At 36.7% G+C, this 23,350-nt stretch overlaps 1 protein-coding gene across 1 annotated transcript in view; it reads left to right on the forward strand.

Annotated features, from left to right (window-relative positions):
• The window catches only part of THSD7B (thrombospondin type 1 domain containing 7B), a 1,177,597-nt gene that overhangs the window by 435,955 nt on the left and 718,292 nt on the right, over positions 1-23,350 (forward strand). Inside the window, 1 exon segment of the mRNA XM_053712541.1 lies at positions 6,326-6,441. Coding sequence (XP_053568516.1) covers positions 6,326-6,441 — 116 coding nt within the window.

Genomic DNA, 23,350 nt, shown 5'->3' on the forward strand with positions numbered 1-23,350 from the left:
TGTGAAGTGTTAGGTGATTGGTCCACATAGATGCCAGTCAAACACTGAGATTGTGCATATTAATGAACCTCAGAATTGAACAGACAGTTGCAATTGCTAAGGGTGAGGGCAGAAGTGCAGGATTTATAAAATGTTTTTTATAAATCCAGAATTGAACAGACAGTTGCAATTGCTAAGGGTAAGGGCAGAAATGCAGGATTTATAAAATGTTTTTTAGTTGTAAAGGCATGATATTTTATGTAAATAATAAACAGGTATAACATATTGGAAAATATATGATGTGCATTGTTAATTCACTATTTGGTGAATCTATTTTAACAAGTTATTAAGAGACACAGTAACTAAACAATAATTTTTTGTTAGTGAATCCTCTTTCTCCAATTAAGAAAAAACATTAAAGTGCTTATCTATATTCTGTTTTATTAAATAATTTATATCTCATCCAGGGGGTTAGACCTGTGCTGCCAATAACTATCAGTGTTTACATAGAGAACATGTATATTAGATTACAAATGGTAATCACTGTTCCATATGATTTAGTAGTGCTAGAATAGATACATGGTGATATCCTATAAAAAAGTGATATACATGTTAAATAATTAAGTATTAAAAACTAAATAATATATAAAAAGTTAATGGTGTGTTTATAGGGACTAGTGCAAATATGAAGAATATATTAATAGCACTGTGTAACAGTGACTAAATTAGTGGTGTGAAAAGTGATGTGTTATGAATAAAAAATAATAATAAAATGAATGTTGATAGTATATATGTGTGACTAATACCAATGTAAAATATGATGACACTGTGTAGCAGTGACTATATTAGTGATGTGAGAGGTGTGACTAGAAATAATTAATAATGGGGTTGATATAAAAAGTGACTATATTGGTGGTGTATATGGTGTAACTAATTAATAAAATAAATATATATACCCTTTGTATAGGTGACTGTAGTCAATGGAAGTGGGTAAGATCTGAAATGATAATGGTAATCACTTCTACTGGCCTCTCTATTATTTGCTTGACAGCCTCTAACTCTAGACCTATCCATCTCTGGATATAGCGTAAGATTCATATCTCCCGCTATAATCAAGTTCTGCTCTAAATGTGGTATGAGTTTCTGTTGGATTTTTTGCCAGAAGCTTTTCTCGAGTTTATTTGGAGCATATATGTTGCAAAAGGTCCAACTGACACCCTCAATCTGCATCTGGAGGACTATATACCTACCCTGCTGATTACACTCTTGTTTTAGAATTTTATAGCTAACCTTTTTGTTTATAATAATGGCCACCCCATGCTTATGCTTATTACAGGAAGTCGCTACAATTTCTGCCACCCAGTTAACTTTCAATTTTTCTATTTCATGATCCTTCAGGTGCAGTTCCTGCAGAAAAATAATGTCCGCCTTCTCCCCTTTCAACATTCTCAAAACATTTTTCCGTTTAGTGGGGGAGGTTATTCCCCCCACATTCCACGACACTAACTTTAAAGGTTCTGACATTTTAATCTTTTAACCAGATACATATAAAAAAAAATACCAAAAAAGAAAGAGAGACGACAAAGCACCCAAAAAAAAAAAAAAACCCCAAAAAGAAAAAAAAAGGGGGCCGTCCCTTCTCCCCCCCCCCTTCCGCAACTTTTTATTATACTGAGCATTTTAAAAGACTGGCATCTATGTGGACCAATCACCTAACACTTCACATCAAAACACTTGATACATCCATTCAATGAATCAAGTGTGACAGGCAGCAAAAGCTGCATTCAAGACATTTGTTCACAAAACAGTTATGGCTCTATAATTTTTATGTTTAAGGAGTTACAGCTCTACTTTTGAAGTAATAGTACCAATACAAATATCAAATTAAACAGTTATGGAAAGTCTGCTCAAGACAATCATACGTTACCCTAATAGACCGTAAGTCAGCACTAATGTGTTATCTAACATTTGAGATCAATCAGCTAGTCTCAACAAGTGGCAACATTAATATTACGAGTATCAGACTTGCAGCATACTGAGAAACTAAGGAGATTTAAATTGAGAGAATGTATAGGCAGTTATTTCAGATGCACTTTGGGTTTATGTATATAGAGAAAAGCAATGGTTCTATGATTTATATAAATTTTTAATATGTCCTATTGAGATAGACTTTGGACAAAAATGTTATGTTTAATGTAGTTTTTTTAGTTATTTTGTATTATATGTTTTTATGCATCTATTTATACATTGTATTTGTAAGGAGGTTTAACATGTAAATATCATCTTACCTACATGTGTTTACAAAGGTTACCTTACCAACCACACAAAGGTGATTGTAGTTAGGTGTGGTTTTTTTGCCAATTGTGTTTCTGCTAATTGATTATCCAATCACAATAGCCCATTGGTTTTTAGATTTCTGTTAAATAGCAAGTGTTTTACAATGTTTGTTATAGCCTGATGAAACAGCCCTGAGTAGGCTGAGAAACTAGTTGCTGTGTTAATAAAGACTTTTTATACTTTTATACACTTGCTATTGTGTGTATTTTTTTCACCTCCTGTGACAAATAATATCGTTGATCCTGGTTCCTGTTGAGGATTGCTGTTTTAAGTCTACTGGGCAACGTTTTGGCTCCAGTTTGCTGAGATTGCACCTGCAGGTGCCCACCATCTTGTAAGTGCAAGCAATTGGTATTATTTTCCCCTTGTCTTGATGATATTGGGCCATGTCGTGTTGCTTTTTCCTTTATCCATAGGCACATATACATTGGAGTGTCAGAGGATTCCTGACTGTCTCTGCGCTTTGGATACAGTGTGCTGAACCACTGAGAAGTGTCAGTCTGCTCTACTAGCACCAGTGGGGTGCTTTATGTTTGTGAGTATTCACATTCTCATATTGCTGCTCATTTTACCTGTACTGGCGATATTAGGCCATGGTGGCGCCTCTGTTTTTTATTCTTTTTTAGATATATATATACTGTATATATATATATATATACACATATAAACACATAAATATATATGTATTTACACTTTGCTGCCCATTGCTGCGCGACTTGCCCCCTTCGCTGCACTAGGTTCTCATGCCATGTCTTACGGCATTAGAATGAGGCTTCCATTGGAGCTTATGGAAGCGCGCTCTATTAAGAGCAAAGCCTCCATGCAATGCAAACATAAGCTCACATTGCGCTTCACCTCAAATACTAGTGCACATTTGCATGCGCTGGTATTACGTGTGGAGCACAAATATTGCAATCACGTTAGCACAATTTAGCGCTCCACTCATAATCTAGCCCTAAGTACTTAGAGCATCACCTTTCCTATATAACCGATGCTGTGATTGGATGTAATGAAAACATAGGAAGGGATATTGGTACCATTGCTTTTCCCTTATGATTAATGTGGTTACATGAAAAGTAAATATAATGGATCAATATTGTTATTACCTTTCCTTGAATTTACAGACATCAAGGTAATATCAGTTGTCTCTCTAGGGATCATGTATTGTAGTGTATCAACAAAGGTCAAATATTGGGCTGCAAATGAAAGATATTTTGTAGCTTATTTTTACCTTTTCTTGACTTGTTTTTATAAATTATTTATTGATTTAATAATATAGCAAACTCAGAAAGATTAGATTTCCCTACATGGTTTTGTCTATGCCCATGAAAGCAAGGTTATGCTTATTCAGCAACTTTGTAAGTTAAAAGAAACATAAGGCAAATTTATTTTTGAACAGAACCTTTGGAAGTACCTGAGCACATGTATTCATCTAGCATTTCTCTACTCCAAGTAATGGCAAATTGTGTGTGTGTGTATATATATATATATATATATATATATATGTGTGTGTATATAGTGCATTCATTAAAAAAATATACTATTTCAAGCTACATAAAACAAAAAGCTGAGTTGTTCATATAAGGGTCCATTTAACAAGGGCCAGATGGAAGGGACGGACATCTCGTGCATGCGGGGTCTGTCAGTCACCCCGGTTGAAGAAGTTTGGGAGGATTGACAAAAATAAAAATAAGTTAGCGTACATACATTTAATGATAATGAGTTGGTCAAATTAAACCAATATTATAATTATGATGAAAGATACATTAAGTACTTAGAGCATCACATTTCCTATATAACTGATGCTGTGATTGAATGTAATGAAAACATATAAAGGGATATTGGTACTATTGCTTTTCCCTTGTGATTAATGTGGTTGAATGGAAAGCAAATATAATGGATCAATATTGTTATTACCTTTCCTTAAATTTAAAGGTAATATTAGGATTATTAAACTTTCTCCCCTGTTCTATCAGTTTTTCTCTCTAGGGATCATGTACTGTAGTGTATCAACAAAGGTCATACTTAGAAGTATTTTATATTAAAACATTTTACTCAACATTCTCTATGTAAGTCAGATATTTTGTGGCCTAATATTTACCTTTTCTTGACTCTTTTTGTTTTTATAAATTATTTATGCCTGTGAAACCAAGTTTATGCTTATTTAGCAACTTTATAAGTGAAAAGAAACATAAGGCAAATTTATTTTTCAAGAGAACATTTGGAATCCATAATACGTACCTTATCACATGTATTCATCTAGAATTTCTCTACTCCAAGTAATGGCAAATCGTAATATATATGTATGTATGTGTATTTATGTATATATATGTGTTTGTGTGTGTATACATTATATATATATAGATAGATAGATAGATAGAGAGTACAATCATTACAAATATACTATTTAAAGGGACAAAAAACACAAAGCTGAATTCCCCATATAGGGGTCCATTTAACTTGGGCCGGATGGACGAGACGGACATCTCGCACATGGGGGACTGTCAATCACCCCAGTTGGAGAAGTTTGAGGGAATTGACAAATACCACTTTAGAGTTGGTGTAGCAGGCTAAGAATCAGCTGTCCTCAGACTGTCGTCTGCAGGCTCGCTTATGTGCTCCAAAGCCGCAGCTTCATAAATTGAGCGTTATTTTGCTCTCAGCCTCATGCAAAGAATAACGTTCTATCTAGTATTAAAAGTGGATAAAATTAGATAGTAGAAGCAAATTAGAAAGTTGTTTAAAATTGTACTCTCTTATTATTATTATTTTATTTAAATGTCAACAGTACTTTACAAAAACAAATGTCAGAAGAAATCAAAAAAATCAAACAGTTCAAAATTGTTTTACATTTAAATCAAGAACAGTGAGCAAGTAAATATTCTGCTAAATTTTATCTCTGAATTAGCCAACCCAACCATGGGTTACCAAAACCAAAAACAAAAAAAAAGAAGAAAAAAAGAAAAAAGAGAAAGGGGAGGAAGGAGAACAGAACAAGGGAAAAAGGAAGGGGAAGGACAAGGACAACCCAGAAAGAATCCACTCCCCCCCCCCCCCCCCGCCAACGCCAGAAACTAGGGAAGAGAGTGCAATTGTATGAGACCAGGGGAATCCCAGAAAATCATCTAAGCTCCTCTCAGCTAATAAATTGTTACCAGATAATAATAAAATGGAAAATATGGGAGATAATTACATGTGAGGAACCTAGGTGTCTTAGGCTCTTGAGAAATTTCTGAGATATTTGAGAATTTATATGTTATGCGCAAATGAGAAATATTGAAGATAATTCTCTGTTGAAATTGTATTGCCTGTTTCTGTTCCTGATTCGTTGGGATCATATTCTGTGATGTTATTGTATGATGTAATACTTGTTGTTCACATGTGTTTCTCTCAATAAAAAAAAAATAAAAAAAAAATTTGTACTCTCTTTCTAAATCATAAAAGAAAAAATGTGGGTTTCATGTCCATTTAATGCACCTGAAAGCTTTTTAGAGTACCCTATACATTTAATAGATAATGCAATGGTTTGATTATTGAAGTAGTTTCAGCAGAGATAGAAACAGTCCTCAGCAGATATGATTAATATCAAAAAGACTGCTCAAATGCTTTAAAACTATATGGGATTCCTTTTGCAAAGTAGTATTACATTTATATAATATAACATGCATGTAGGAGGATTAGTTTTATGTCCATTTAATGTTTTTGTGTTTTAGTTTTTAAGCTAAAACTTATGTTGAGCTATAGAAATGGCTGCAATAAAAAGAGGATAAAGTCAAATGAAAAATGTCTTTACATATATAAAAGAGTTTAGGTTAAGGACTGTTTGAGGGATACAAAAGTTATTTTTGTTGTTTTTTGTTTTTTTAAGAATGTGCAGCTGGGCTTATTTTTATTTACATGTTCTAGGTTTGGGTTTTCCTACCCATATCTGCATTTTTTTGTTGGTGCTTTCTACCTTATATGTAGTTTGGATAAAATTTATATGTTTTGCTTGTATTTTAATTCACAGATGCCCAGAGTTAACCAGGCCTGAAACAATTCAGCCATGTCTACTCCCATGCAAAAAAGATTGTATTGTTACACTTTTCAGTGAATGGACGTCCTGCCCTACGTCTTGTCAGCCAGGTGAGCTTATTTCAGAAGATACTTGAATTTTATGTTTATTGTACAAATAAAAAATAGTCCAAATTTCTAAGGATAAAATAAATAAGTAGTCATTTCATTTTGCCCAGAAAATGTATTTAGTTATGTTTTTTTTTATCACAGATCCAATCACAGGTTACAAGTAATAGTTAAAAATGGAAATGAATCAAAGTAGGCGCCTTATAGCGTAAAAGGTTAACGTAACCATAGAAGATATAATGTAGGAATCAATCACATTTAGTGGAGCACCTTCAGGTGATATATCGGAAGGGCAGGACCTCTGAGTTCCCCAGCAGACTCGCCTCCCACAACAGGATCAGATACTGTTGGTTTTCACAAAATGCCCAAAATGCAAGAGATGAGTCTGCTGTGCGACTCAGAGGTTCTGTCCTGCTGATATAGTACCTTAAGGTGCTTCACTAAATGTGAGTGATTTCTGCATTATATCTTCTGTAACCCCTTCCTTATCTATCTTTGGTGAGAATGATACAGGTTGGACGGTCACCTTTGACGCTGTGGATTCACAGGAATGACCTAAGTCTCCGCTGGAGTAGGGAGTCTGGGACATCTTGATTAATGTAACATACAGTGCCTCCACTCAGTGATAACAATTCTCAGGGAACCCACAACACTGAGACAATGAGTTCCCCACAACATGCAATAATAAACAGAAGCAGATAATAAAGTAACACAGAATATATTTAAATGCAAATAGAACAACATATAAATAACATAACAGTCCCACACTTTGCACGGTACCCTTTTTCCCAAAACGCACATTGGGGCCCTTAGTAAGTTTCAGATATCTGTTTAGTGTGAGGGATAACTGTAACTGTTCCACTACCTGAATCCTCCTGTAGAATGTTCTAGAAAAGGTATGGCTGCTTTCTCTGCTGCTTGCTTTTCCACTAGTGCTAACAGTCTGAAATGACAGCTCACTCTAGTCCTACTGTAGCTGCTTCTTATTGTAACATCAGGCTGAGTGTTCACAGCATGCAGGGTCCTGGATGCTTTATTTCCACTTAAGTGCTGACCGTCTGAAATGACAGCTCACTCTAGTCCCAATGCAGCTGCTTCTTACTGTGACGTCAGGCTGAGTGTTCACAGCATGCAGGGTCCTGGATGCAGCCTTTATCATCCTATGCAGAATCACAAACACACATCTTTCAGCAGCCCTGAACAGCTCTGACTAAACTCTCCTCACAGGAAGTCTCTGAAAAACTGCCAGCCTCTGATTGGCTCTCACTACCATGTGATGCTGGGTTGAGCAAAGGGCAAAGTGCAGTTAATCCCTGCAGCAAAATGACAAAGGGCTACATTCTCCCCCCTGTAAAATTCCTGCCTTCCACTGGCAGGGTAGATACATTAAATAATTAAACATCACTCTGGCACAAGTAACAAACTAATCTAATACAGCTGTGTTCCTGTACCTAACAATGTATTCAAGGTGTCAAGGGCATGTAATACTTGTATGACCTTGGAATGGGACTCTTGCCAGTATGTGGGTTCCCCTACTCGGTCATAAGTGAATAATCTTGGTGGACGCCTATGTCTTTGACTTCCTCTTGAGTCTCTTTGTGGCAACTGTTGAATTCCTCCATAAGTAGATCTTCTCACTGCTTTGTTTGGAAAAGGTGCTATAGCTTGAGGCCTAGGTCTCCCCATAGAATATGTATCTGTGTCAGTAGATCTAGGGATGAAGTTGGGGCTTTCAGGATTAAGATCTGACTGAGGAGAAGCAACAGGAGGGTCAGAAGCTTCTGGCTGAGCATCAGGAGGTGTCCACCACTCTTGATCTAAACCTGAATTGTCATGGTTTCCTTCACTAGAATTATCTGCTTCCTTCACTTCTGGTTGACCAACAGGTAACAAATGATTTTGATGCCATGCCTTAATTCGGCCTTCAGGCACTTTTATTTTGTACACAGGAAGTCCTGGAAGCTTGGAAACCACTTCAAAAAGGGTGCCTTTCCACCGGTCAGCGAGTTTGTGTTTTCCGATAATACCTAGGTTTTTAAGGAGTACCTTATCTCCTGGCTGAATTTCACTATGCCTGACTTTAGCGTCATAACGTCTTTTGTTATTTTCGTTAATCCGGGAACTAGCCTTCTCTGCCAGGTCATAGGCTCTTTGTAGGCTCTGTTTCAAGTTGCAAACATACTGGTAATGTGGGACATGGACCATTCCATCAGAAGAGACATCAAACTGAAGATCTATCGGAAGCCTTGCTTCTCGACCAAAAAGCAAGTAATAAGGAGAATATCCTGTAGATTCATGTCTTGTACAATTGTATGCGTGAACCATGGCTTCAACATGCCTACTCCAGGTTCTTTTCTCTGTATCGTTAAGGGTCCCTAACATGTCCAACAGGGTACGGTTGAACCTTTCAGGAAGAGCATCCCCTTCAGGATGGTAAGGGGTAGTTCTGGACTTTTCAATGTTTAGCAGTTTCAAGTTCTTTTATGAGTCGGCTTTCAAAGTCACGACCCTGATCAGAATGAATTCGGCTAGGTAACCCGTAGTGAATGAAAAACTTCTGTCATAGCACTTTGGCAACTGTGGTGGCTTTCTGGTCTTTAGTAGGGTAAGCTTGAGCATACCTGGTGAAATGATCAGTCACTACCAGTACATTTCCTACTCCTGCTGAATCAGTCTCAATACACAGAAAATCCATACAGACTAGATCCATGGGATCAGAGCTCTTTAGGTGGCCCATTGGCGCAGCTCAGGTAGGTAGAGTTTTCCTCTGAATACACCTTCGGCAATTATGACAATGCCTCTCCACAGACTCTCTCATTTTTGGCCAGAAGAAATGATCTTGCACCAATCCAAAAGTTTTGTCCACCCCCAGGTGTCCATGTTGGTCATGCAAGGATCTTAGTACATTCCTCTATACTTTTCTGGTAATACCAACTGTCTTCATCCTGGGTGATCATGATATTGAATGAGCCTATAGAGAAGTCCCTTCTCAATATGGAAATGACTCCATTCTCTCTTGAATAGTTGTTGCAACTCAGTAGGTAAACAGTTCAAGTATTTTTGGCACCCATTCTTAACAGCTTTAAATAATGGGCCCACTGTTGGGTCTTGAGCTTGAGTTTGTTGTTTGTCCTCATTAGTGATGCTTGTCCACTGGGGCAGGTTAACTGGGTAACACATAGCCTCTGGAACTGTCTCAGCACTACAACTGAGTGAGTCGATGCATCTCAATTCAGAAAAGTTAACCCACCCATCTTCAGTGATAGAGGTCTGACACTTTGCTCTTACTCCAGGGCCAGGAATTTCAATCCAATCTTCTTTATCTGTCTATGGAGGAAGTCCACGTCTCTGAGATAAAGCATCAGCTCCCACATAGATCCAGGCTTGTATTTCAATGAGAAGCTATAGTTGGACAAAGCTGCAAGCCAGCGATGTCCAGTGGCATCTAGTTTAGCTCTGGTCAAGATATAGGTGAGGGGATTGTTGTCGGTCCTCACCTCAAATTCTGCACCATACAGGTAATCATGTAGTTTATCTACAATAGCCAACTTCAATGCCAGAAATTCTAGTTTATGCACTGGGTAATTCTTTTCAGCTTTAGATAAGCCCCTCAGGATGTGCCTGGTGTAGAATGCCTCCAAGCCCTTCCATGCTGGCATCTACATGAAGCACAAATGGTTTCTCAAGATCTGCATATGCCATTACAGGAGCTTCAGTCATCTTACTTTTAAGTAGCTGAAAAGCCTCTTCACAGGAATTAGTCCACTTATCTCCTATGGGTTTCTTGTAATGCAGGCTCTTCTGCTTGGCATTCTCTCCAGGCTCCAATTTCAGAAGATTGTGAAGACTTCTGCCTATCTTGGAATAACCTTCTACAAAACGACGGTAGTAACCGCAGAACCCCAAGAATGAACGTAGCTCTTCAATATTCTTTGGTCTTGGCCAATTTACCACTGCTTCTATTTTTGCTGGGTCTGTGGCCACACCTTCTGCAGAAACTATATGTCCAACATAAGTCACTGAGCTTCTTGCAAATTTGCATTTGTCAACTGATAACTTCAGACCTTCAGCTTGCAATCGATCTAACACTCTCAGCAACCGATTTTCATGTTCTTCAGGGGTTCTTCTAAAAATTATTATATCATCCAGATAAACAAGGCACTCTCTTGGACTAAGGTCCCCAAGGGTCTTTTCCATTAATCTCTGGAAAGTTGCTGGGGCCCCAGTAATCCCTTGTGGCATACGGGTAAACTGGTAGAAACCCAAAGGTCAGATGAATGCTGTTTTCTCTTGGTCTTCTTTTTTCATGGGAACTTGATAATATCCAGAGCGGAGATCCAATACACTAAACCATTTGCTACCAGATAGAGCATTCAGTAGATCTTCTATTTGGGGTAGTGTTTACTGGTCAGGAATGGTTCGTTTATTTAAAGTTTGATAGTCTATACACAATCGCACAGAGCCATTCTTTTTCCTCACCACTACAATGGGAGAAGCATAGGGACTTCTAAATTCTTCAATAATTCCAGTATCTTCCATTTCTTGCAAGTTGTTTCTCACATCCTCCACATCTCGTGGTGCTATACGTCGAGACCTCTCACGAAAGGGAGCAGAGTCCGTCAATCTTATGGTGTGTTGTGCACTCTTGCAACACCCTACATCCATGACTTTAGTTGAGAAGACTCCTCTTCTGGTTTTTAGAGCTTTAAGCAATCTCTCTTTGCATTCAAATCGTAAACTTGAGTCTTCAAAATCAAACTCCAATTCTCCTGAGGAGTTGACTGCTGGTTCTATGGGAAGGGCAGAAATAGGGGTTATTTCCTCTAAGAGGTGAAGGATTCCCAATTCTTGACAATGATCAATATGGACATCTCTTGGGGACAGATTACAGACAGTTACTGCAAAAATGCCTGTTGTGCCTTTCTGCCAATCCTTGACTTCAGGCATAATCATCCAGCCCTCTCGAATGTCCTCTTCAGGAATAGATTCTACACATAGATCTGTGCACAATTAATCATAGCCTCCTGTAAGATGGGTACAGCTTTAACAGATTTAATTTCTCCAGGTGGTAAAGTCAAAAGCTGGGGGCCCCAGTAATGGAACTGCCCAGTCAGTGATTCTTGAGCTAATTTGTGACATTCGTGTCTTAGGGCAGGCTCCAATTAAGTCATCTGATTAATGGATACATTTCCTACCTCTTGCAAGTAGGATCTAAACAAATTTCGAACCCTACTAGTGTTGGTTCCCAGGAGAATGGAGAAATTTGATTGTTTAGGGGTAGGGCACAACAGAGCCTCCACATCCATGGAACAAGTCTTTCCAGTGTTCAGTTGTGGGATGACAATCTGCACTCTGACTACTCCTTCTACTGTACAGGTTTGTGAACCTAGCCCCCATAAACTGACATCTTTAGCTGTGGCAATAGGTAAGTGACATAGGTGAGCATCATAAAATGATCTGAAGATAATGGTCACCTGGGATCCAGTGTCTAGCAATGCAGAAGCTGGGATGCCCTCAACCATAAGTGATACCAGTGGCTTGGGTCAAACTCTGATACTTGCAGCTGTTTCCAGGCTCTTAATGTGACACTTCTTCCAATGAGTCCACTTTTTTTTTCTAGAAACTTTTCTTTTGGGTAAGGTATCTGTGACAAAGGTTTCAACCTGAAGAACATCTTCTTTATGTGTACAATGGGATGCTATATGCCCAAGGCCATTACCTCTAAAACACCTGAGAGGTTTGTCATGTTTATTATCCTGGGTAGTTGAATTGATTGATTCACAATTTCTGGGTTGAGGTTCTTTTTTCTCTTTTGTACTTTTGATTTTCTGGGAGCTGTCCTGAGCAGAGGATTTCTCAGGAGCTCTTATCCGTGAACGAGTAAGATTAGTCTTCTCTATAGTCCTTACTTCCTTCATTACTTCAGCAAAAGATAGAACCTTTTTAATACATAAAAGATTCTCCAAGGTGGCTGCACAGGAGTCTCCAGGTAGTGTTCCTCTAAGGAGCTGTTTGCACTGGTATTTGTCAATTTCAGATGCGGGAATGATCCCTTTCTTCGCTAATGTTCCTACTATGAGTTCTACTCTCACAACATAGGCTGACAGTTTTTCACCTTTTACTTGAATTGTATTTGCATATCGTTCTCTCAACTCAAACTCATCTTCTTCCTCTGCATATGCAGTCATTATAATTTGAAGGAGCTCTGGTGCAGAAGCTTGAGGATGGATAATTTGATGGTGCCTTAACAGGTCTAAGGCCGGACCTTTTAAACCTTCTATGAGCCTTTGTCGTTTCACATCCTTAGAACAAGCCTATTCTCTAAGAAGCTGAAAAGTAGTGTCTCTCCAGGATTTGAAGCACACTTCTCCAACAGGAGTAGGGTCAATCCCAGAGAAAATCTTCAATCTCTTGTAATTGTGAATGCGTTGAGCATGGGTCAGTTCCACCGCTAATTGTTTAAGTACATTTGTTATGGGAGAAGACATCTCTTGCTTAGGAGAATCATTCTTTAGTCTCCTTTCACTTACTATAGAACTGCCTTCAGAATCATTTACATTTAAATCATCTTCAGACTCACTGTCACTATTTTGAAATATATCAGGTCAGAATCATCACCCTCCTCATGGTCAGAATCTCCTTCTGGGTATACTTTCAGGCACCCTTTAGGGTCTGCTCCAGGTATAGGGATTCTAGTTGTTCCTTTTACTGGATTTATATAATGGTCCCCCTGAACAAGGGTCACACCATGAGTTCCTGTTTTCTTAGCCTGAACTATGGCAGGGTTTTCCAACCCAGGGATCAGTTTTAGGGCATCTATAAACTTCCTCCGGAGTCCAATAGAAGTTTGCACAGCCACAACCTTCTGGAGAGGAACCCTCATTATTCTAGCCAACTCTCTTACATCTCTAGGTGATGGAACAGGGGTGTTGCTTAAACACTTCTTACTGTCCCAGTTCATCTCAGCGTTGGTGAGAATGATACAGGTTGGACGGTCACCTTTGACGCTGTGGATTCACAGGAATGACCTAAGTCTCCGCTGGAGTAGGGAGTCTGGGACATCTTGATTAATGTAACATACAGTGCCTCCACTCAGTGATAACAATTCTCAGGGAACCCACAACACTGAGACAATGAGTTCCCCACAACATGCAATAATATACAGAAGCAGATAATAAAGTAACACAGAATATATTTAAATGCAAATAGAACAACATATAAATAACATAACAGTCCCACACTTTGCAGGGTACCCTTTTTCCCAAAATACACTGCTAAGTAAAGTCCCTTGTGGTGGTGCACGTTGGGGCCCTTAGTAAGTTTCAGATGTCTGTTTAGTGTGAGGGATAACTGTAACTGTTCCACTACCTGAATCCTCCTGTAGAATGTTCTAGAAAAGGTCTGGCTGCTTTCTCTGCTGCTTGCTTTTCCACTTAAGTGCTAACAGTCTGAAATGACAGCTCACTCTAGTCCTACTGTAGCTGCTTCTTATTGTAACATCAGGCTGAGTGTTCACAGCATGCAGGGTCCAGGATGCTTTATTTCCACTTAAGTGCTGACCGTCTGAAATGACAGCTCACTCTAGTCCCAATGCAGCTGCTTCTTACTGTGACATCAGGCTGAGTGTTCACAGCACGCAGGGTCCTGGATGCAGCCTTTATCATCCTAGGCAGAATCACACACACATCTTTCAGCAGCTCTGAACAGCTCTGACTAAACTCTCCTCACAGGAAGTCTCTGAAAAACTGCCAGCCTCTGATTGGCTCTCACTACCATGTGATGCAGGGTTGAGCAAAGGGCAAAGTGCAGTTAATCCCTGCAGCAAAATGACAAAGGGCTACACTTCTATAGTTACATTAACTGGTTATGCTATGAGGTGCCTTCTTATATTAATTTTCTAGGATTGTATGGTGGATAGCCTGTCACCCCAGAAGAGCAGCCTGTGGAGGGCTATTTTGGATATTTATGAGTCTGATCTTTTTTTCATCATCTCAATTTGGTGATATATATCATTATATAAGCATGTTTTGCTAGTATGTATTTTTTTAAGTTTTGTCATAGTGATATACAAATATATACCCATTCTGGTACCCCTGCTTAGAATTATCACTGAAGTGTTTTTTTTAGAAACAGTTAAAGATGTTTAGCAACTTGAAGGCATTTTAGGACAGTCGGAATAAGTTGTTTTGAAAGATAAAACAGGAGTAACAGATTGTGGGTTAAAGTTAAATAGACTTAAAACTTAAATAGACTGTCTAGAGCATGACCTTTTAAAAAAAATTCCAGTTTACTTCTCTTATCAATTTTGCTTAGTTATTTTGGTATACTTTATTAAAGAGTAATCCTACATGAGCTCAGGAGTGTGTACGTGTCTCTAGTAATCCGGCAACAGTGTTTGCAACATTTTTCATAGCAGTGTTGTACATAGACTTCTAAAGACAGTGGTTAAGAGCAATCCAAGTAAAGTCTGGCTGTTCTGGAGCAGCACTTGGGCTGCAAGTAGAAAAAGAAGTAAAAACATAATCTAGATTTTAAGAGATCTAAGATTTTTTTTTAGGTATTAAATACATTATGCAAAAAGTGTTTTAGCAGATGAAACAATAGTGATATAATAAACTTACTGTGCAATACAGAGATCACTTCAAAAATAGAAGTGTGGCATGAAAAACTCAGAATAAAAACAATAATCTTTATTAGTAAACCAATCAAAATGGGTGAAAACACACAATTAAAAATGGATTGCAACCATGTAATGTGAGTCAATATTGAAATCAAATAAATGTCTGCTTGGCATCAGAAGCTAGCAGCATATATATCCAGTAATATATATTAGAGGTATCGAATACTGTATAGGAGTCTAGGAAAATACTACAGATATGGGAATATACCTGGCAAGGGGAGTAGGCAATGAGGTCTGATCTGTGGTCTGATTTGGTCATGTTGCTGATTTGGGGTATTAGTTTTTGTGCCTTCGCTAGACATTGTAATGACAAAAAGTACATTGCACTTAGTGCAATGAATACTTGCCATGAAATGTTATAAAAAATATTGTATATATATATATTAAGTAGAGGAAAACATGTAAAATCATCTTTAGCAATATTGATATTTCATAACGTTTTATACTGTTTATTTACTGTAAATATTGTCATTCCAATGTTCTTCACATAGGGGACTATGTTCTAAGTATTTTAAAATAGAAATTACTATTGATATCTGTATATTTCTACACCTATATGTAACATTCTCTCTCTCTCTCTCTCTCTCTCTCTCTCTCTCTCTCTCTCTCTCTCTCTCTTTCTGTATATATATATATATATATATATATATATAACATAGAAAAAGTCCAGCACTCAGTAACAAGCTCTCAGCTAAGATTAAAACAGTTTGGCTGGTTTAGGGACCTAGGTTTTTGAAGGGACCTTGACGTAGTACCTGGACTTGTCCAATTTGGCCAGATGCGGTAACTAACCCTTCCATTTTTGCTTTTAATCTTAGCTGAGAGCTTGTAAGTGAGTGCTGAACTTTCTCTCTGTGCTGTACCCAGTCCCATCTGAGAGTGCAGTCCCCTTCCGTCTTTTGTATATGTCTAGGGTGATTACATAAGCCTGTGCACCCTTCACTTGTTGCCAGTTTGTTTGGTTGAGAGCTTGCATTGTTTGGCTGGTTTAGGGACCCAGGTTTTGAAAGGGACCTCGATGTGGTACCTAGGCTTGTCCCATTTGGTCAGATTCTGTAACTAACCCTTCCATGTTTGCTTTTAATCTTAGGTGAGAGCTTTTAAGTGAGTGCTGGACTTTCTCTGTGTGTTGTATTAATTTGTTTTGTAATTTTCCCTGTGGACCTTGCACCCAGACCTGCCTGGGGTTAACTGCCTGTAACTCTGGGGACAGCACAGCTTCCTGCGAGTGCCACTGAGCACCCAGGGCTGAGCATGTTGCAGGATCATGGGATGTGTACCCAGTCCAGTCTGAGAGTTTAGTCCCCTTCCGTGTTTTGTATATGTATAGATATATATTGATAAAAAAAATACAATCAGATATACTGTATATAGAAATATGTATTTATGAATGTGCAGAACATTGGAATGGGTAATATTCTTATTATCATATTGGGTTAGCGCACATGAGAAAACGCGATCAGAGTTTTCTCAGTTGACTTCTATGAAGGAATAGGTTATCGCGCGCGTAATATTGTAAGTTTGGACTTTTGCGCACATTGGGTTAGCATGAGTGTGATAACTTTTTAATTTCAACTCATAAAATGAGCGTAACCCGACATATTCTGACCCTTTTTGTTTGTGTAACAACAACCTAGTGCTAATGCTAAATGTTAAAATAGCCATATTATTCCTCAAATTAACATTACTTCTGTTTTTAGTTTATAATTCCAGCAGTTGGTTATGAAAAAACTGGAAAGCAATTTTGAAATTTGCAACAGCCGTCTTCTTTTTTTTTTTTTTTCTTAATTAGAAGTGTTTGCTAAGTGGAGAATTTGCATTTGAATACATTATCCGTTATTCATCTTGTAAATGAATAGGCTGTTTATATTTTGTGAAATAATGATCCATATTTTTTGGCATAAAATTTACTTTGTTTTGGCCTCTGACTCAAGTTATTTTCAAATGAGAATTGCTTCCTTTCTCTATTGATTCATTTTGATTGTGTTGTAGAATTGCTAATTTGCATGGTACTTTCAGAATTCTCAGAAAGCAACTGAGAAAGATATTTCTAAAGAGACTAAAATTAGCGGAGATGCTGCAGATGCATTTTCAATTTTTTTATGCAGAAGCGAGAAGCGTGGTTCTGATCTGAACAGTAAATCACTCTTATAAGTTTTATTTTATGAAATGTTTTGGAGGGAATTGGAAGATAGCAAACTAATGAATTTCAGGTGAAGAGATTGTAACTGTATATTCAATTCTACAAATGCATGAATCACCTATCCGAGTTTTAAAATTCCTTTGCATTGTATAGCTCTAAATTAAATAATTTCTGAAGTGAACATTCTTATCTTCATTCTTCTCATAAAAAGGATCTTTCAACTTCAGACACCAAAACATTACTTAAAAAGGGCTGTAATAAAAAGATTTTGTTGCACAAAAAGAGAATATTTGGCTAAGACAATAACCAATTATGATATAAATCTAGAAAACATAAAACAATGTTATCAAGCAGAGCTTGTCATATTACAAGACAGTGTGACACATTATCGGATGGCTGTTCTCCCCAGCATTGGATCAGTAAAACCACAACATGAATTGCAAAATCAAGTGCAAAATCACCTAATATTTGTGATGTTGCTGAGGCAGTTTTGTAATAGTTAAATACCCCTAAAGAGCTATTTTATAACAACTAACCTGCATTACTTTCTAAATTTATATTATTTTGAATGATCAAATATAATATATTCATGAACAACATTTGTATAAATATCTGATATTAAAAAAACAAACTATATAAATTTCATAATACATTTTCACAAAAATAAATTGTAAACACAGTGGGCTAGATTCCACTAGGAATTTCATTTTTGTGCTTCTCAGGTTGAGTTTGTATTACAAGTTCCAAAAAAATGTATTTTGTGCTAGCGTTAACCCGAATAGCTCGAAAAACCAAACTTAAATGTATTCCCCCATAGAGATCAATGAGAGAGTGAACAACATAGCATATTTGCATTAGCAAATGTGAAATACTTACAGTAAATACATAATTAAAATATTTATTAAAAATGAATATTGCATAAAAATGTTTTATCATGTTTCTTATCATGTTTCTATCTGCTTAATGGCAAAGAGCTCTAATGCACTTATATATATGTCTACATATATATTAGTTGTATATGTGTTTATATGACTGTAAATACATATATACACTTAGAAATACATTAATATGTATCTACACATATAAAGATATATATATATATATATATATATATATATATATATATATATATATATATATATATATATATATATATATATATATATATACATACATATACATATTTAGCAATATATATGTATGTGTCTGAATCTTAAAGCCATTTGCCTGCCCGAGATCTTTGAGCCCTTAAAACTTTATTGTGCAATATTTTGTGCAATATTTTATTAGACAGTGTTATTATGAGTGTAACTGTACTTCGAAATGTATTTTTGAAGTGTTTTGTGCAACTTTCTAGTTTCGGAAAACAGTTAATCACAGCTCTAAGATTGCGTAAAGATTGAAGCGTAAAGGTCAATTGTGTTAGCGAAAATCGCAATTTCACTCCACTTCTAATATCAGCAAAATTAAAATGGCTTTTAAAAACACTCTAGCGCTAGCACAAAACCGCTTGTGCCTCACTTGTAATCTAGCCCAAATGGTTCTGTATCTCAATCATTATGATAGTCTCTACTAGGTTACAGGGACAATCAAGTAAAAATTAAACTTTCATGATTCAGATAGAGCATGGCATTTTAAACAACTTTCCAATTTCCTTCTGTTATCACATTTCCTTCATTCACTTTGTAAAACTAGGTAGGGTCATAAGAGCTCAGGAGTGTGCACGTGTCTTTAGTGCTCTATGGCAGCAGTGTTTTGTAACATTATTTGTAGCTTTTTTTTTTCTTTTTTTTTTAAATATTTCTTTTATTGAGATTCTTGAAATAATTACAACACATTATTTGTAGCTTTGTTATACAATGTTGCAAAACGCTGCTGCCATAGAGTAATAAAGACACGTGCACATTCCTGAGCTCTTATGAGCCTACCTAGTTTTGCTATTCAATAAAAGATACCAGGAGAACAAAGCTAATTTGATAACAGAAGTAAATTGGAAAGTTGTTTAAAAGGACATGCTCTATCTGAATCATGACAAATTTATTTTTTACTTTAGTATTATTTCTGTTGAGGCTCCTTGGGAAAAGAGTGAAGTAATACTTCCTAAGAAAAACCTATTCGCATATACTCACACATACACACATTACAGGAAATCACTGGCACCTAGAGGTTAAAATATTGCTCCATGTGTTGCTGACAGCCAGTGGATTCAATCCCAATTTTGTGTTACAGCCACAAATTGGTTAAATAAATGCCACTGGGGTTAAATCACTGATGATTTGTGAAACTTGCACAGAGTGGTTGACCCTGGCATGGTTAGTTACATTTCTTTTGAAGCACATAAAACTCAAGTTACAGTGTAATTTACCTTGCATTTGTTTTTAGTATCTTGTTGAACCTTTATATATGCACTTGGCTGACACAGGGTCACAGGGTTATGCAATATGTTCCAAGCCTTCTCAGTGATGAAGGGGTTAAGTTAGTTCATAACTAGGCTTAACTATATTAGTCATCTGTAATCTTGCCACAAATCCACTTCATGTTTTACTTGGTAGAAGGGATTAATATAACATATAAATTACAGACTGCTTCTGGAGAAAAATCTACATCTGCTATACTATTATTTGCATAACAATCCACCTGTACAATAGTAGATTAAGAAGGTTTAAGGCTCCTGGAAATAAATTTAGTCTGCCACAAATAATGCAAGATACAATAGCATGAAACATTAACACTTTATTGCTCACTCTTCAGGACATAAACATTGCAGATGTAGATTTTTATATATGTATTTTAGATAATAGTTGTTAAAGGGACATATAACTCAAAATTAAGCTTTCATGATTCTGATATTCCTTGTAATTGTAAAATACTTGTCAAATTACTCATTTCATCAAATGTATTTGTCTTGTTACCATTTTTTGAAAGCCTGCCTAAATAAGCTCAAGAGCAGCAATGCACTACTGGGAGCAAGCTAATGATTGATGGCTATGCACATACGCTTCCTGTCATTGATTCACAAGATTTGTTCAGCTAGGTACCAGTAGTGAATTGCTGCTCTGGAGCTGATTTAACTATGGGTTTAACTCCTTTTTGGGAATAACACATAGAAGCCCATTTATTAAAGTTTGCACCCATGAACCTGTATGCCCAGCTTTGTGACGAGTGGCCAGCATACGCCGCCCGCATTTAACATTGCACAATAGCGATTAACTTCTCAACACGTACAAGTTCAATTGCCAAGGATACCAACAGGACAAAATACCTTAAAACATTATTATACAAACAAGTTAAAGTGAAGGAAAAGTTTTAATATGCTGAATACAGTAATGAATTTGACATTATTTAAATAAAGTAATCGCTAACATTTTTTCCACCATTTGTTCTTTATTTATGAAATAAATCTTTTTTAGAATTCCTTACCGTTCCGATCTTGACTCCCAACTGCTATGTCCTTATTTTCTATTCAGTGATGTATAGAGCGGTCCCACCCGCTCTATACGTGTCTCCTAAGCGCGTTCACTATAATCCGTTGAACTGCGCTTGCACAAAGTGTCGATTTCTCTCACTAATGCGCATGCCTTTTGTAGGAAGCCTATTACGTATTATGGGAAATCCATAATAATACTAATAGGCATGCGAGAAAACGGGATGGCGCGTGGAGTCAGAGACAAATAAATTAATCTTAGCGCATGCACAGATCATCATGACGGCCGCCTAATGGCCAGATTTTCAATTGGCTGATAAAAAAAAGTGACCAAATCAGGAAAAAACAAAACAAATAACAACGGGTTGAATTTGCGGACCAACAAAAAGTGAGTGAAAACGTCAAAAACTTAATTAAAAACAAAATATGAATGAAACTCCTATTCATTTTGGGGAACTAATATTATTACAGTTTCACATCAAGGTAACTTTACCTTCACTTTAAAATAAAAAACACCCTCTAGCAAACAGCCAGCTCTAAAATATGCACAAAATAAAAATAAAAATGTGACAACTTAATCAGCTATGAAACACAAAGCAAAACCTAATACTTCACACAGCAAATCTTGTCTTTATGAATTCCACATAATTCATAGGTGAAAAACACCAGTAATACCTCTAGAAATCCCCAGAACAACCATTATCAGCCTAAGTTAAATTGTACAATTGTTCAGATGGTTCTTGTTCTTTCCAGTATTACTATCCTACCCAATTAAAACAGACATGAATATTTTTACAGTTATGAAGATTTACAAACCCCATTTTGTAAGTGTTTATCCTAAGTGTTGTCGATATAATTATTGTTGTTCCATGTTGCTATCGTTTCTTGTTTGCAGTGTGAGATATCATATATTGGGGCACTTACCAGACCTATATAAGTTAAAAGCAGGATCACCCACAAATTAAACAATAGGAGAAATAGTCAAAGCTAAACTCAATGCATTTCGAACATGATCTTGTCTAAGCAGTGAGACCCCTCAACAGCCTAATGAGCGTCCATAAATCCAGCCAAATATAAGACAGTTGTATAAGGGTATGTTTCTACCTTGCCATATAATGCACAGTTTGGTATATTGTGTGTGTGTAGATGTTGATCATATAAATAAACAAAATAATAAGGCTTAAGGTTTCTTAAAGGGACATGAAACAAAAATAAAAAATCAGGATTCAGATAGAGAATACAATTTTAAACAGTTTTCTAATTTATTTTTAATATCTAATCTGTGTCATTCGCTTGGTATCTTTTGTTGAAGGAGCAGCAATGCACTAATGGTTTCTAACTGAGCACATGTGAGAGCCAATCACAATCAATCTATATATGCAGCCACCAATCAACAGCTAGACCTAGGTTCTCTGCTGCCCTTGAGCTTGCCTAGATAAACCTTTCAGCAAAGGATAACAAGGGAAGGAAGCAAATTAAATAATAGAAGTAAATTGGAAAATTGTTTTCTCTATCGGAATCGTGAAAGAAAAAATTGGGGGTTTATGTCCCTTTAACATATTTGTCCTAATAAGACTCATACATATGAATTGCAACTGTATGTTGAAGGTTTCTTCTCTAGAATATTTTTTTATGTATAATATATAGTTAACATCAATTCATTTGTTTATAACTTTCCTACTTCTTTTTTCGAACAAAATCCCCCACTGTTATCATTTAAAGTAACACAATATAAATATTTTTCCACAACTCTACTAAATAATGAGCTTCATGTTCAAGGGTAGGACCTGGTTGAAGGAAACAGACAGCCAATTTATGCTAGGACTGCTAAACAGCAAATAATTACATGTATGATATAAAAAAAGCCAAAGCCATGTCAAGGTCATTTTATAAGGTCATTAATTAATTGTGTCATAACCATCCAACATTCTGATTCAATGTGTAAAAGCCTTCCTTTAATCTTTGGTTTTGTTTTTTTGTATTTATTTTTTTGCCATACTGTGGTCCAAGACATATTGCAGCCAAAAGCACTTTTGAGCTTTACTTACGGGTAGATTACAAGTTTTGAGTTAAGCTAAAAAAGCAGCGTTAAGAGGTCCTAAAGCTGCTTTTTCACTACCACTGCTATTACGAGTCTTGCAGGTGTAGAGGCACCGCACACTTTTTTGGCCTTACCGCAAACCAACTTACGTAAACTTTGTAAACCCTTTTTCTATGGAACTTCCATAGCGCTGGTATTACGAGTCTGTCCTGGGAGGCCAAAAAGTGAGTGGTACAGCCTATCCCATCAAGATTCCTAACGCATTTTAAAGTCAGTAGTTAAGAGCTTTATGGTACAACGCTGTAGCATAAAACTCATAACTAAAGTGATAAAAAGTACACCCATAAACTACCTAATAACCCCTAAACCGAGGCCCTCCCGCATCGCAAACACTATAATAAAAATTTTAACCCCTAATCTGCCGCTCCGTACATCTCTGCCACTATAATAAACATATTAACCCCTAAACCGCCACACTCCCACCTTGCAAACACTAGTTAAATATTATTAACCCCTAATCTGCCGTCCCTAACATCGCCACCACCTATTTTATATATATTAACCCCTAATCTTCCGCCCCCAACGTCGCCACCACTATATTAAATTTATTAACCCCTAAACCTA

Source organism: Bombina bombina, chromosome 1 (assembly GCF_027579735.1).
Source record: "Bombina bombina isolate aBomBom1 chromosome 1, aBomBom1.pri, whole genome shotgun sequence".
In the NCBI taxonomy this organism is placed as follows: Eukaryota; Metazoa; Chordata; class Amphibia; order Anura; family Bombinatoridae; genus Bombina; species Bombina bombina.